Source organism: Lathyrus oleraceus, chromosome 5, assembly GCF_024323335.1.
Source record: "Lathyrus oleraceus cultivar Zhongwan6 chromosome 5, CAAS_Psat_ZW6_1.0, whole genome shotgun sequence".
NCBI classification, from domain to species: domain Eukaryota; kingdom Viridiplantae; phylum Streptophyta; class Magnoliopsida; order Fabales; family Fabaceae; genus Lathyrus; species Lathyrus oleraceus.
Window position 1 is genome coordinate 605,722,341 of NC_066583.1, and position 17,595 is coordinate 605,739,935.

The 17,595-nt window shown below is 28.8% G+C and overlaps 1 protein-coding gene and 4 non-coding genes across 5 annotated transcripts; all 5 read right to left on the bottom strand.

Annotated features, from left to right (window-relative positions):
- Window positions 1–381: 381 nt before the first annotated feature.
- Window positions 382–454, bottom strand: TRNAR-CCU (transfer RNA arginine (anticodon CCU)). Its single transcript has one exon. It is a non-coding gene; the product is annotated as a tRNA-Arg (tRNA).
- Window positions 455–517: 63 nt separating this feature from the next.
- LOC127086951 (rac-like GTP-binding protein RAC2) lies at window positions 518–2,311 on the bottom strand. Its single transcript, XM_051027766.1, has 7 exons — window positions 1,937–2,311; window positions 1,763–1,850; window positions 1,497–1,606; window positions 1,328–1,391; window positions 1,169–1,233; window positions 930–995; window positions 518–840 (listed from the first exon to the last, which is right to left on the bottom strand). The coding sequence occupies exons 1-7, from the start codon at window positions 2,033–2,035 to the stop codon at window positions 742–744; spliced, it is 591 nt and encodes a 196-aa protein (XP_050883723.1). The 5' UTR covers window positions 2,036–2,311; the 3' UTR covers window positions 518–741.
- Window positions 2,312–13,373: 11,062 nt separating this feature from the next.
- On the bottom strand, window positions 13,374–13,446 carry TRNAR-CCU (transfer RNA arginine (anticodon CCU)). The gene has a single exon. It is a non-coding gene; the product is annotated as a tRNA-Arg (tRNA).
- A 1,631-nt stretch (window positions 13,447–15,077) lies between these two features.
- TRNAR-CCU (transfer RNA arginine (anticodon CCU)) lies at window positions 15,078–15,150 on the bottom strand. Its single transcript has one exon. It is a non-coding gene; the product is annotated as a tRNA-Arg (tRNA).
- Window positions 15,151–16,779: 1,629 nt separating this feature from the next.
- On the bottom strand, window positions 16,780–16,852 carry TRNAR-CCU (transfer RNA arginine (anticodon CCU)). Its single transcript has one exon. It is a non-coding gene; the product is annotated as a tRNA-Arg (tRNA).
- Between the last annotated feature and the right edge of the window lie 743 nt (window positions 16,853–17,595).

Below are 17,595 nucleotides of genomic sequence, written 5' to 3' on the forward strand. Positions count from 1 at the left end.
AAATTGTTGATTTATAAATATAAATAATACGTTAATATTAATAAATTTATTGTTTATCAATTAAGTTAATATATTAATTTAAATTTAATATAATTTCTTTATACTTTCAAGCATAAATTTATTGTTTATCAATTAAGTTAATATATTAATTTAAATTTAATATAATTTCTTTATACTTTCAAGCATAACAACATTATTACTATCTTCACTACAGCTTATACATCATCTAAGTTTAAGCATAACAACATGTATTGCTCCTTTTATTATTATTGTTGGTAAAATAAAATGTTTGAAATAAAGATTATATTTTGAGTCACTGATTGTACCACGAAACTACTTTCAAGTTGTTGAATTTCCTTAAATAAAAGAGTCAAAAAAAACCGCGCCAGGTAGGGGTCGAACCTACGACTTTCTGCTTAGGAAACAGACGCTCTATCCACTGAGCTACAGGCGCTGCTTGTTAAGTTTCTTAGGTTTTTACTACATATATTAATAATTAATTTACGAAAATTTATACTTATTTTTCAATTCATAGAAGAAACTGATGGAATGCTATTATTTCTTATCACAAAATTTATCCTTCAATACTCAATTACATCATATAACATAGGAACATCATTTGGATCCATTAAGAAAAATACAACAAAACTGAAAGATTATATAGTTTGAAAACATATGTTCAAAAAGCTGAACCATGCAATCAAATGTTACAAAATAAGAATCAAACATAATGAATAGTAGTTAAAGGAAAACACATGATCTGTTCTTCTTTCTTTTTTTCTTTTGCTTTGGAGGCTGCAAAACTACCTTGATTGCAGCATCAAACACAGCTTTCACATTCTGAAATATTTAAATTAGACTATCATTATAATGTGTATATGTATATTAATTAATAACTATATATATTATGCATTAAAAAAAATCAGAACCTGTTGAGTCTTTGAGCTGCATTCTAAGTACACAGCCGCACCAATCACCCTCTTCAGCTCTTCTCCCTGCCCAAAAAAAATTAGACAATGATTTATCGCGCAATCATAATATCAAGAGATCTCGACAGTTAGATGAAAATCAGACAATTCGTATTCTAATATAACTAAAATAAAATTTTGAATACGAGTTGTCTAATTTTTATCATTGATCGAGATTTGCAATTACGTGACTGCAGTACCTGGGCAGTAGTTATAGGTGTTGCTCCGGGATGATCAATCAAATACTGTCTATCTTCCCTCAAATCTACAAACCAATAAAATGAAAAATAAAAATTAATTATTAAAGATCACTAAGGCTAAAAAAATTATCATTAATAACACCAAATTTTAGCTCCTACCAAGTTTTGTTCCCACAAGCACAATTGGCACAGTTGGAGCATAATGTCTCAGTTCAGGAATCCACTGCATAAAATTAGCCTAATGTAAAAGATTCTATTGAATAGAATTAAACTATGTCAAATTCACAACAAATGAAAAAAAAAAGTATAAATTTTCTTTCACAAGAACCTTTTTAGAGATATTCTCATAGCTGGCTCGACTGAGTAGCGAAAAGGCCAACAAGAACACGTCTGCTCCTCTATAGCTCAAAGGCCTAAGCCTGTTGTAATCCTCTTGTCCTGAATTTATAAATCAACAATAACTACACAGGTTCGCAATACTAGTTATAATCTCTATAGTACTGATATTTCTGATAGAAGACGTGTCTGTGTCAAAACTCTTCGTAGATTATAACTTATAATACAATTGATGTGAATGTGTAGCATAATGCTTACCAGCAGTGTCCCATAATCCAAGATTAACTGTGCTACCATCAACCACAACATTTGCACTGAAGTTATCAAAAACTGTAGGAACATAATCCTTAAAAAAAACAAAAAAAACAAGTGAATTTTTTATCAACCAAACAAAAACTAAATTTAATGTCAACGAAAAAAACATTCTAATACCGTAGGAAATGTGTTGCTTGTGTAAGAGATAAGCATACAAGTCTTCCCAACAGCTCCATCTCCAACAGTAACACATTTGATGAATCTTGCTGTACTCATTTTCACACAGACACGCACCCTTTTTTTCAAAATCAAGATTCAAACCTTTTCTCTACTATGTTGTTTCCATCACTGCATGGTTTGTTCTATTATATTTCTTTCACTTGGAAATTTTTTTGAACTAAAAGTGAAGAAAAAAAACAAAAAGAAGAAAGTGTAGTGTTTAGAAAGAAAAGGGTGAGGGGTGTGAATTTGAATTTTGAATAGAAAAGGAGGGGAAGTGAAGCATTTAATAAGGAAAGTTCTATGTCACCAACTTTAGTGTGACATATTTTAAGTTTTTCATTATTGCAATTTGGCTTTCTGTTTCTTTAAGGGGAAGGACAGAGTTTTGGATGAGCAAAAAATTAGTTGTTGTTTGGTGTTGTAGTGGTGTTAGTTGGTTAAGTATTGTACAAGGGAGATATAGTGAATAATTATTAGTACTTAGAATGTGAATATTTTTGGTTGATTAATGGTTAAATAACAAAAGTAAGAGAAGTTGATTATAGATAGAGAAAAATAAAAGTTGATTGTGAAAATTTAATGTTTTGAGTTTGGATAGTAACAAGTTGGTACAAGTGTTATACAGCTACCAAAATGCAAAAGAGTATATTACTTGTCACACAATTTTTTTTATTATGTTAATTTAGTTTCCTTAAGCTAGACAACAGCTCCAATAAGCATAGTTTTATAATCATGATTTAGTACCAAAAGGTCAAGTTCAACTCTGTTTTGCGAGATAACTATAATTCTTTTGAATAGATCTCATGACACAGAATACAAACTAAGCTTATATCTTCTTTAATAAAGAGCAAATCATGCCCCAATTGAAAACTAAGTTACCTGTAAAGCAGTATCCAATTATTTCATTTTCGGTGCACACCAATATTAGATTATTATTAGGAATTACATTTATAATATAGGATTAGTATTATTTTATTCTTATTCTTGTATCTTAATCTCGGATTTATTTTGGTCTATTCCAAAAAAAGAGTTTATATTGTTCAAAATATATTATGCTATTCTTTTTCATTTAATTAGCTATTAATTTAATAATTTATGTATGAATTTTTGTTGTTGTTGTTAATTAGACAAAAATGACTAACATAATATATTTAGAAGAGTTAAGAGATCGATTTTTTTAAAATTAAGAGAACAAGATGAATCATGAAGTTAGCATTTAATATTTTATGTAAGACCATATTTTCGACATACGAATCAATCCTTTATATATATATATATATATATATATATATATATATATATATATATATATATATATATATATATATATATATATATATATATATATATATATATATATATATATATGGTCGGCCCAATCATCTCGGAGACCCATTTTAATTTTAAAAATGGATCCAAATTTTAAAAAAAATACAATTAAATTTTTTTTTTAAATTATATCAAAAATACAATTATGTATTAATAAAAAAATAATTTAATTATAATTATTTTGAGTTTTGATCGACCTTAATTTTTTGTATGTATTGAGTTTTTATCATAATCTTTTTTCAATTATTAAATTTTTTTAATAATATTTTATTTACTTTTATTAATACTGATGGAAAAAAATTCAAATTTCAAATTTTGGGACCCCTTAAAACTTGGGGCCTTGTGCTGCGGCACTTGCATAGGGTCGGCCTTGTATATATATAATCAATCCTTATCTAACTAACTAAGATTGGCTACACAAACCTCATAGTATTCTATTTAAGATCATGCTTCTATCCAAAGAACTAAAAAAATATGAGAAATGATAAATATTTTCCTTTTTTATAATTAAAAGAGTCTAAGAGAATTAGATTTTGAGAGTTCAAACAAATCAATGTAGATCTCAAAGCTTAAATAATATGATCTAGTAAGATATTTTCTCTAGGTGTTATTGATGATGATGGTGTTGTTGGCGAACTCTGATACAACGATTCTTCGTAGTACGTCCGATGGTGAGAAGTGCACATGCAAACACTCCAAAAATCAAGTCAGGGATGATTGTAAGTGTGAGATATAGGATTTTAGAATGGTGTATATGGGTTTGTTTCCTTTGTTAGACTATATAGTTAGGGTTTTGAAAGTAATGTGTATATTGGTCTAGGAGCTCTAGGACCTTCTTTACATATAAAATTTGTATGCTTTTTTGGATGGAACATAATTAACACTCAATCATAAATACAATCAATATATCGACATTGAATCAAAATTGATTTACAAGTGTTATGTCCAAAGTTTGTCCGGACATTTTACTATTATATGGATGTTAGTCCTATTTTATGTCGAATAAATAAGTTAGTCCATTTTATAGTTGTGTAAGGATTTCAAATGTAAGGTTGCGGATTCGAACCGCACATTACAATTGTTATTATCATTATTAGTTTTGATTTATTTATTTATCATTATAGTTATTATTAACATATCATTTTTTTTTGTCATTCTCGTCTTCAAATCATTTATTTGTCGTTCTCGTCTTCCGGTCACATTTTGACAAACTTGCTTCTCATAGGTCAAAGTTTGACAGTTTGTTGATCAAGAAAAATCAGATAATATCTGATATTATTTGATTTTTTTTTCTTTTTGTCTTTCAACCTAATTTTTTAGCATTATAAATAAACACTAATTTCTCTCATTCACAAAATTCAGATCCCAAAAAATTGTTGTTCTTCATACGGAAGAAGAACTACTAAAGATAAAGCTCCAAACTTTGCATCCATTCCATCGTCAATTCAAGCAAAAAAGTTCGCACAGAAGGAGAAAACAACACCACTGAAAAGTGAAAGAAAAGAAGGAAGGAGGTAGCTTATAGTGGTCACGAGATCCCAGGTTGGTACCATCTTTTTTTCAATACTTTAATTTTTTTCCTTTTAATTTTTCTTTCTAACTCTATTACTTTTAATTTTTTTTGTATTATTCGCATTTAATTATTTTTTATTTTTATCATTTATTACTACCATAGTATTATTTGTGTACCATTATTTCTACTATCATCAATATTAATTTTAACTTTATTTTTAATGTGACAATTATTATTATCATTACTAATTTTTATTTATGGTTGCACCATTATAGTTATTATTAGCAAATAATTCTTAGAATTATTTATATATTATTATTATTATTAGATTCATTTTATTTTTATTAGATTATATTATTATATTAGAATTATAGTATTAGTATCATTAGTTTAACACTATTAGTATTTTTATTATAACGTCTTACTATTATTAGGCATTATTTTTATTTTTATTTTTTATAATTTGTACTATTAAAATAGATTTATATTCTTGTTATTACTTATTTTATTTTTATTATTAGATTTATTACTATTATTTATTATTAGTATTAGTTATTATTTTTATGATATTATTGTCATTATTTAATGTTATTTATTTTATTATTGTTATTGTTTTTATTTTATTTCTCATTATTACTTTTAATTATTAGATTATATTTATATTATTATTATTACTATTAGACCTTCTTTTCATTTATATTGATAGGTTTAGTATTATTATTTTCATTTTTATGCCCTTTTTATCACAAAAATATTCAAATAATTCCAATTTAGATAAAATGGAAAAAAAATCAAATCTTCATTTAGGAATCATTTATAAATTACATCATATTGAACAAATCATTTTATAAATACAACAGGTTGGTCTCAAGCCAATCATTCTCAATCAAATTTTCAATCAATCACAATCATACAAAATTTTCTTTTTCTACAAACTTGAACCAAAATGTCCAATCTACAAAATCATACCAAAAGTAGTAAAAAAATCTTGTTCTAAATGCATTGTATTCATTTTTAAATAGGATTTAAATTAGTTTAATTATATTTTTATTTAGTTTTGTTTTAATTTGGTTTTTAAATAGTTTGATTTGATTTGATTTTTACAAATAGATTAATTGTTGTATTTCTATTAATTACTTTAAAAATATAAAAAATCACAAAAAAATATAGAGTCTTTTCCAATTTGTCATTCTCGTCTTCTCATTGATCACATTTTGATAAAGTTATTTCTGATTGGTCAAAATTTGTCGGATTGTTGATAAAGACACATCAAATTATATATGATATTATTTAACTTTTTCCCCTTTTTATCACAAAAAGTGGGTTTGAATCCATCTTTTCTATTTTAGTACTTTTTCCTTTTAATTTATCTTTCTAATTCTATTACTTTTAATTTTTTCTTATTACTCTTATTTAATTATTTTTATTTTTACAAATTATTACTATCATAGTATTACTCTAGTAGCATTATTTTTATTATCATCATCATCAATGTTATATTTAACTTTATTTTTAATTTTACAATTATTATTATCAATACTAGTTTTTATTATTTTTATATCATTATAGTTATTATTACAATATCATTTTTAAGATTACATATATATTATTTTTATTAGATTTATTTTATTCTTATTAGATTATATTATTATATTAAAATTATAGTATTAATATATAATATCTTACTAGATTATATTATTATATTAAAATTTAGATCAAATGAAAACAAGAAGTAAATCTTCATTAATGAATCATTTACAAATTACATTAGATTAAACAAATCATTCCACAAATTCACGATTTTAATCTCCAAGTCAATCATTCTCAATCAAATTATCAATCAACCAAAATTAGTTTCAATCTTACAAATCTTTCATTTTTTACAAATTTGAACCCAAAGGCTCAATCTACAAAATCTTCAAAAAAATAGTATAAAAAAATCAAAAAACATAAAAAAAAAAAATCTTGTTTTAAATATATTGTATTTATTTTTTGATATGATTTAAATTAGTTAAATTAGATTTTAATTTAGTTTGATTTTAATTTAGTTTTTAAATAGTTTGACTTTATTTGATTTTTACAAATAGATTAATTGTTGTATTTTTATTAATTGCTTTAAAATTATATAAAAAATCATAAAAAGTTTAGAATATTTTCCAATTTGTCATTCTCGTCTTCTGATTCGTCACATTCAGATAAAGAAACTTCTGATTGGTTTCCACCTTTTCCCTTTTAGTAATTTTTTTTTCTTTTCTAATTTTTCTTTCTAATTTTACTACTTTTAACCTATTATTCTCATTTAATTATTTTTATTTTTATCATTTATTACTACTATAGTATTATTTGTGTAGCATTATTTATTATCATCAATATTAATTTTAACTTTATTTTTACTGTTACAATTTTTATTATCATTACAAGTTTTTATTTACTTTTGCATCATTATAATTATTATTACCAAATAATTTTTAGAATAATTATTATTGGATTCATTTTATTTTTATTACATTATATTATTATATTAGAATATAGTATTAGTATCATTAGTTTAACACTGCTAGTATTTTTATTATAATATATTACTATTATTAGTCATTATTTCTATTTTTATTTTTTATGATTTATACTATTAAAATAGATTTATATTGTTGTTATTAGTTATTTTACTTTTAATATTATATTTATTACTATTAATTATTATTAGTATTAGTTATTATTTTTTATGATACTATTATCATTATTTAGTGTTATTTGTTTTATTATTGTTATTGTTTTTATTTTATTTCTCATTATTAATTTTAATTATTATATTATATTATATTATTATTATTACTATTAGATCTTATTTTCATTTATATTGATAGGTTTAGCATTCTTATTTTCACTTTTATACATTTTTTATCACGAAAATATTCAAATCATTCCAATTTAGATCAAAGGTAAAAAATCAAATCTTCATTCATGAATCATTTACAAATTATATTAGATTGAACAAATCATTTCGGAAAATTTTACCTTGTACCCCTACAATTAATCTCATACCCCTACAAAAATTTAAAAATTCTCATTTTACCCTTAATTGGTTTTAACCAATTTACCATTTCATTTTTACCATTCGGTTAAAAATTGCAAAAATTACACTTTCACACCCCTCGCACCGGAACTCCTGCAAAAAGACTTCCGGTATGTATTTTTCCAAACCGGAAGACTTTAGGAAAGACTTCCGAAACACAAAAATAAACAAACCGGAACACTTAAGGAAAGAGTTCCGGTTCATATAAAAAAAAATTCAAAAAAATTTGCATACTGGAACTCTTCTCCAAAGAGTTCCGGTATGCATTATGTGTGTTCCGGAAGTCTTTCCTAAAGTCTTCCGGTACGTTTTTTTTTTTTTTTTTTTTTTTTTTTTTTTACAGAAATGGAAAATCTTCCCAAAATATGTGTAGATACTACTGATGCGTTTATGACGACGGAAAGATTTGGTACACGAGAAGAGGTTACCAGATGGATTAAAAAGGTTGGAATCGACAATAAAGTAACTGTTATTATCAGTCGTTCAGATACTGAAACAGGGAAGAGAGGGAGAAGTAACAAAATAATATTTGGTTGTGATAAAGGTGGGAAACACAAGATTAGTGATAGTGGTACCCAAAGTGCGTCCAAGAAATGTGGATGTCCATTTAAAAAGGCTCGTACTTCACCAAAAGAGACGTATCGTACGGCCCTCCTGGATATCCAGTCGGCTCAGCTGCAGCTGCAGATGAAGATGCACCCCGGTCTAACGTGCGGACTGGAATCCGGCCATCTGCACCTCTTCTTCGAACCACTGCAAAAATAATGTTAAAAAAAATAATTAAAATTAAAAAAAAAAAAAATACGTACCGGAACACTTCCAAGAAGAGTTCCGGTTAGCAAAAAAAAACAAAAAGCCTTCCGGAACACTTTCTTAAAGAGTTCCGGTATACATCAACCAAACCGGAAGTCTTGAAGAAAGTGTTCCGGTATACAAGTATACAAACCGGAAGACTTTCTAAAAGACTTCCGGTTCAGTGTCCATTATAGACAACAAACCGGAACTCTTTAGAGAAGTGTTTCGGTATACAAATATCCAAACCGGAAGACTTACTCTTAAGTGTTCCGGTATACAGTGCAAAAACGCCAAATATTTGTCTTCTCCGGAAGTCTTCAACGAAAATGGTAAAAAAAAATTGAAAGGGAAAATATACCCTATTTATATGAGGGTATTTTGGTAAAAAAAAAATTAATGTAGGGGTATGGGTACAATTGTAGGGGTATAGGGTAAAATTTTCATCATTTCGCAAATACACTTGTTTGGCCTCAAGTCAATCATTCTCAATCACAATCAATCTCAAACATAAAAATCTTTTCTTTTTTGCAAACTTGCACCCAAAGGCTCAATCTAGAAAATCATGCAAAAAAATAGTTAAAAAATCACAAAAAGTCAAAAAAAAATTGTTTTAAACGCATTATTTTAAAATTTTTAATAGGATTTAAATTAGTTTAATTATATTTTTATTTATTTTGTTTTTAAATAGTTTTATTTAATTTAATTTTTACAAATAAATTAATTATTCCATATTTCTTAATTGCTTTTAAAATATAAAAACATCACAAAAAGTATATAATCTTTTTCAATGTCATTCCCGTCTTCTAATTGGTCACATTTAGATAAAATTACTTCTAATTGGTCAAAGTTTATGAGATTGTTGATCAAGACAAATCAAATAATATGTGATATTATTTGATGTTTTGTTTTCCTTTTTGTCAAGGAAAGTGGGTTCGAACCCCACATTTTTCTTTTTAGTACTTTTTCCTTTTAATTTTTCTTTCTAATTCTATTACTTGTAATTTTTTTTTTCGTATTACTCTTATTTTACCATTTTTATTTTTACCATTTATTTCTAGCATTATCTTTATGGATTCAAACAATACCATTATCTTTTGGTTCCAAATTATACCTTTTATCACTTTTGTAAAATCTTTCTTTCTTCTTCGTCTTAGTTCCACGAACTATGAAGATCTGACTTTCTCATTGCACGATAAGAATACGTAGGCACACAGGTTCGAATCCTTGGTGATCAGATTAATTATTCTTTCGCCTTAGCCCAACACTCATATCTTTCATCATTTATTATCAAATATCTTCAATAGCATAACCATTCATCTTAGTGATAAAGTGTTTCTTTGGACCAAATACAATATTTCTTTGGATTCCATATACACCTTTTGGATCAATAACCAATGCCCACCTTTGAACCAAGAGTTGTTTGTCTTGTAGAGACAAACATTTCCTTTTGTTTTCTTTTTAGCCAATATGTTTGCTTTACTCTCTGATTCAGATTTAATTCCCATATGGATTCAAACTATTCCATTATCTTTTGGTTCTAAATTATACCTTTCGTCACTTCTGCCAATTCTTTCTTTCTTCTCCGTCTTAGTTCTACAAACTACGGAGCTCTGACTTTCTCATTGCACGATGAGAGTACGTAGGCACGAGGATATGAATCCTTGACGGTCACATTAATTATTTCTCCTTTATTCTTCCATTCACCTTCCACCATTTCCCATTCAATACCTTCAACCTTCATTCATCTCTAGTGATACACTTTCTCTTTGAACCAAATACAATATTTCTTTGAGTTTCATAGATACTTTTGGGCCAATAACCAATGTCTGTCTCTGAACCCAAAGCTTTTTGTTTGTCTTGTTAATCCTAGTTGTTTATACAAACATTGCCTTTTGTTTTATTTTCTTGTAAGTCCATATATAGGCAAAACCCTTTATTACTGGCCATACCATATATTGGTTCATGCTTTGGCCATACCATGTATTGGTTCATGCCACCTTTTCTCATTGGTTCAAGATACCTACCATATGGATTAAAACAACATTATCCTTTGGTTCTAACCATACATTTATCATAATTTCTTTCATATCTCACCATTAGTTCTATAAACTACAGAGATCTGAGTTCTTTATTGCACTATAAGGATGTGTATGCATGGGGCTCCCAATCCTCACCGAGTACTTTATCTATTCCATTCCTTTTCCCTTTATCTTTTTGCAAGTAATCTTTAGATATCACATCCATTCGAAATGGTCTCCGTTGAGTACAACAAATGTGAGGGGTGATAATACATTCCCCTTGCATAACTGACTTCCTTACCCTTTTTCAATCCCCCGGGATTCTATCAATGTTTCCCCTTTCCTTCGAGAATAAATAAAGTTCGATGGTGACTCTATTGTATCTTCGAGTGTGCGATGCGCTCAGGTATTTTCCGTGCAACTTCAAATATGTTCAAGATTTACTCTTTTGTTCAAATGTCGTTCCTTTATGGATTCAAACAATACCATTATCTTTTGGTTCCAAATTATACCTTTCATCACTTTTGTAAAATCTTTCTTTCTTTTTCGTCTTAGTTCCACGAACTGCGGAGATCTAACTTTCTCATTGCATGATGATAATACGTAGGCACAAGGGTTCGAGTCCTTAGTGAGCATATTAATTATTCTTCCGCCTTAGGGCACCACCCATATCTTTCATCATTCATTATCCATTATCTTCAATATCATAACTATTCATCTCAGTTATATAGTGTTTCTTTGGACCAAATACAATATTTCTTTGGATTCCATACACACCATTTGGACCAATAACCAATGCCCACCTTTAAACCAAGAGTTGTTTGTCTTGTATAGAAAAATATTTCCTTTTGTTTTCTTTTTAGCCAATATGTCTACTTTACTCTCCGATTCAGATTTAATTCCCATATGGATTCAAACTATTCCATTATCTTTTGGTTCTAAATTATACCTTTCGTCACTTCTGCCAATTCTTTCTTTCTTTTCCGTCTTAGTTCTGCGAACTACGGAGCTCTGACTTTCTCATTGTACGATGAGAGTACGTAGGCACAAGGATATGAATCCTTGGCTGTAAGACCCCAATTTTGACCCTAAGATCCCTCATGTTATCTCATCATTTGAATTGGGAAAGATCACCAAGCACATCTTGATTGTATCATACTTTGTTTTTCATTATTTACTAACCAAGATACCAAAAATATGTCAATGTATAGTTTGTTCCTTTTGTAGGTAGTGTGCATGCTCACCTATGTTCTATCAAGTTCATATCTAGGGTTTGATACCCTCAATGCAAGGAGCACAATTAAGAATTGGTTAAAATTGGCTCTAAGCATCATATATGGATCCCCATGATCTCATATGTTATTTTGATCAAGAAATCATCAAGAGTTTGGAGTTTGTTTGCCTTGGAAACCCTAATTCATCTAGGTATCTTGTGTGACTTCTTCAACAAGTTTCTTTAACAATTGATAAAATATTTCAAGGTATACGTCACCTTACATCATATTACACATATAGTATCCTCCATGAGTCCTAAAAGTCAAGAGAATGTCAAGCTAGCAAGATGGTTCATGGTGGTTGACCAGAGAAAGTCAACTAGTCAAAACTGGGGTTCCCTAGACCCTATATCCTACAATATTTGTCATATTAAAATTATTCCAAGATAAAAGTTACTCAAAATGATATTACAAACAACTTTCATGTTTAAGTAAAGAGGTAGTTTTTCTTGGAAAGTCATTTTTTATGGTGAAAGATTATAGGTCATTTTGTCTGAACCCTAGTTTGGAGGTCAACTTCCCAAGATCATAACTTGCTCAATTTTTATGATATGAAAGCCATTCAAATTCCATGAACAAAATCAATATGTCTACTTCAACGTTTATGTTTGGAGGAAGTTCAAATTCAACTTTCAAATACATGTGCCAAGAGGAAACATTATAGGTCATTTTGGGCCAATACCATTGAACAAGTGATTTTCCTCAACTTCTAAAATGCATAAATCCTTCATTCCAAATCCAAATGAGTTCAAATTTATGACCAAATTGAAGAGGTTTGAAATAGATACAACTTTGAAGAATGAATTTTTCTCATTTGAAGTCCATAGAAAAAGTTATTCAAGGTGGAAGAAGTGAACATTTGACTTGGGACTTAGAAAATTTTCAAATATGTTTGATTTCCAAAACTTCCACCTCCAAATTCATCATGATCCAAGCTTCAAATGAAAAACTTTTAAACATGAAAGTTGTTCCCCTTGATCTCACCTTTCCAAAATGTCCAAGATCATCGCATTTGGCGAAAGGATGAAGGACTTGCGCATGGGTGCAACATGAAGAACCATTTGGATGATTTCCACTTGCACTTTTCATACACAATTACATGGCTTTGTAACATGGTTTCAGCATGATTCACACTCAATTTTGGACCTAATTGCATCACTTGATTGTAACACGAAACTACTTTCAAGTTGCAATCCAATTTTGTCACAATCCAAAGTTGTTGAATTTTCTTAAATAAATTGCAATTCAAGTTTGTAACAATCACTCCTTACATGATAAAATGTTCAACTTGTGTGTATTTTTAACAGCCAAAAAACAAACTATTTTTTCATTAACCCAAAAAATAAAATAAAAAGTCAAAAAATAAGAATTTAGCAAAAAACTTAAAAATCGCGCTAGGTAGGGGTCGAACCTACGACTTTCTGCTTAGGAAACAAACGCTCTATCCACTGAGCTACAGGCGCTACTTGTAAATTTTCTTCTATTTTTATTAATTATATTAATGATCAAATTTATACTCATTTTTCAATTCATAGAAACTGATGGAATGCTATTATTTCTTATCACAAAATATATCCTTCAATACTCAATTACATCATATAACATAGTAACGTCATTTGGATCCATTAAGAAAAATACAACAAAACTGAAAGATTATATAGTTTGAAAACATATGTTCAAAAAGCTGAATCGTGCAATCAAATATTACAAAATGAGAATCAAACAAGGAGCACAATCAAGAATTGATTCACATTGGCTCTAAGCATCATATATGGATCCCCATGATCTTCATATGTTATTTTGATCAAGAAATCATCAAGAGTTTGGAGTTTGTTTGCCTTGGAAACCCTAATTCATCTAGGTATCTTGTGTGACTTCTTCAACAAGTTTCTTCAACAATTGATAAAATATTTCAAGGTATACGTCACCTTACATCATATTACACATATAGTATCCTCCATGAGTCCTAAAAGTCAAGAGAATGTCAAGCTAGCAAGATGGTTCATGGTGGTTGACCAGAGAAAGTCAACTAGTCAAAACTGGGGTTCCCTAGACCCTATATCCTACAATATTTGTCATATTAAAACTATTCCAAGATAAAAGTTACTCAAAATGACATTACAAACAACTTTCATGTTTAATTAAAGAGGTAGTTTTTCTTGGAAAGTCATTTTTTATGGTGAAAGATTATAGGTCATTTTATTTGAACCCTAGTTTGGAGGTCAACTTCCCAAGACCATAACTTGCTCAATTTTTATGATATGAAAGCCATTCAAATTCCATGATCAAACTCAATATGTCTACTTCAACGTTTATGTTTGGAGGAAGTTCAAATTCAACTTTCAAATGCATGTGCCAAGAGGAAACATTATAGGTCATTTTGGGCCAATACCATTGAACAAGTGATTTTCCTCAACTTCTAAAATGCATAAATCCTTCATTCCAAATGAGTTCAAATTTGTGACCAAATTGAATAGGTTTGAAATAGATACAACTTTGATGAATGAACTTTTCTCATTTGAAGTCCATAGAAAAAGTTATTCAAGGTGGAAGAAGTGAACATTTGACTTGGGACTTAGAAATTTTTCAAATATGTTTGATTTCCAAAACTTCCACCTCCAAATTCATCATGATCCAAGCTTCAAATGAAAAATTTTTAAACATGAAAGTTGTTTCCCTTGATCTCACCTTTCCAAAATGTCCAAGATCATCGCATTTGGTGAAAGGATGAAGGACTTGCGCATGGGTGCAACATGAAGAACCATTTGGATGATTTCCACTTGCACTTTTCATACACAATTACATGGCTTTGTAACATGGTTTCAGCATGATTCACACTCAATTTTGGACCTAATTGCATCACTTGATTGTACCACGAAACTACTTTCAAGTTGCAATCCAATTTCGTCACAATCCAAAGTTGTTGAATTTTCTTAAATAAATTGCAATTCAAGTTTGTAACAATCACTCCTTACATGATAGAATGTTCAACTTGTGTGTATTTTTAACAGCCAAAAAACAAACTATTTTTCCATTAACCCAAAAAATAAAATAAAAAGTCAGAAAATAAGATTTTAGCAAAAAACTTAAAAATCGCGCCAGGTAGGGGTCGAACCTACGACTTTCTGCTTAGGAAACAGACGCTCTATCCACTGAGCTACAGGCGCTACTTGTAAATTTTCTTCGATTTTTATTAATTATATTAATGATCAAATTTATACTTATTTTTCAATTCATAGAAACTGATGGAATGCTATTATTTCTTATCACAAAATATATCCTTCAATACTCAATTACATCATATAACATAGTAACGTCATTTGGATCCATTAAGAAAAATACAACAAAATTGAAAGATTATATAGTTTGAAAACATATGTTCAAAAAGCTTAATCATGCAATCAAATATTACAAAATGAGAATCAAACAAGGAGCACAATCAAGAATTGATTCACATTGGCTCTAAGCATCATATATGGATCCCCATGATCTTCATATGTTATTTTGATCAAGAAATCATCAAGAGTTTGGAGTTTGTTTGCCTTGGAAACCCTAATTCATCTAGGTATCTTGTGTGACTTCTTCAACAAGTTTCTTCAACAATTGATAAAATATTTCAAGGTATACGTCACCTTACATCATATTACACATATAGTATCCTCCATGAGTCCTAAAAGTCAAGAGAATGTCAAGCTAGCAAGATGGTTCATGGTGGTTGACCAGAGAAAGTCAACTAGTCAAAACTGGGGTTCCCTAGACCCTATATCCTACAATATTTGTCATATTAAAACTATTCCAAGATAAAAGTTACTCGAAATGACATTACAAACAACTTTCATGTTTAAGTAAAGAGGTAGTTTTTCTTGGAAAGTCATTTTTTATGGTGAAAGATTATAGGTCATTTTATTTGAACCCTAGTTTAGAGGTCAACTTCCCAAGACCATAACTTGCTCAATTTTTATGATATGAAATCCATTCAAGTTCCATGATCAAACTCAATATGTCTACTTCAACGTTATGTTTGGAGGAAGTTCAAATTCAACTTTCAAATGCATGTGCCAAGAGGAAACATTATAGGTCATTTTGGGCCAATACCATTGAACAAGTGATTTTCCTCAACTTCTAAAATGCATAAATCCTTCATTCCAAATGAGTTCAAATTTGTGACCAAATTGAATAGGTTTGAAATGATACAACTTTGATGAATGAACTTTTCTAATTTGAAGTCCATAGAAAAAGTTATTCAAGGTGGAAGAAGTGAACATTTGACTTGGGACTTAGAAATTTTTCAAATATGTTTGATTTCCAAAACTTCCACCTCCAAATTCATCATGATCCAAGCTTCAAATGAAAAAATTTTAAACATGAAAGTTGTTTCCCTTGATCTCACCTTTCCAAAATATCCAAGATCATCGCATTTGGTGAAAGGATGAAGGACTTGCGCATGGGTGCAACATGAAGAACCATTTGGATGATTTCCACTTGCACTTTTCATACACAATTACATGGCTTTGTAACATGGTTTCAGCATGATTCACACTCAATTTTGGACCTAATTGCATCACTTGATTGTACCACGAAACTACTTTCAAGTTGCAATCCAATTTCGTCACAATCCAAAGTTGTTGAATTTTCTTAAATAAATTGCAATTCAAGTTTGTAACAATCACTCCTTACATGATAGAATGTTCAACTTGTGTGTATTTTTAACAGCCAAAAAACAAACTATTTTTCCATTAACCCAAAAAATAAAATAAAAATTCAGAAAATAAGAATTTAGCAAAAAACTTAAAAATCGCGCCAGGTAGGGGTCGAACCTACGACTTTCTGCTTAGGAAACAGACGCTCTATCCACTGAGCTACAAGCGCTACTTGTAAATTTTCTTCGATTTTTATTAATTATATTAATGATCAAATTTATACTTATTTTTCAATTCATAGAAACTGATGGAATGCTATTATTTCTTATCACAAAATATATCCTTCAATACTCAATTACATCATATAACATAGTAACGTCATTTGGATCCATTAAGAAAAATACAACAAAACTGAAAGATTATATAGTTTGAAAACATATGTTCAAAAAGCTGAATCGTGCAATCAAATATTACAAAATGAGAATCAAACAAGGAGCACAATCAAGAATTGATTCACATTGGCTCTAAGCATCATATATGGATCCCCATGATCTTCATATGTTATTTTGATCAAGAAATCATCAAGAGTTTGGAGTTTGTTTGCCTTGGAAACCCTAATTCATCTAGGTATCTTGTGTGACTTCTTCAACAAGTTTCTTCAACAATTGATAAAATATTTCAAGGTATACGTCACCTTACATCATATTACACATATAGTATCCTCCATGAGTCCTAAAAGTCAAGAGAATGTCAAGCTAGCAAGATGGTTCATGGTGGTTGACCAGAGAAAGTCAACTAGTCAAAACTGGGGTTCCCTAGACCCTATATCCTACAATATTTGTCATATTAAAACTATTCCAAGATAAAAGTTACTCAAAATGACATTACAAACAACTTTCATGTTTAATTAAAGAGGTAGTTTTTCTTGGAAAGTCATTTTTTATGGTGAAAGATTATAGGTCATTTTATTTG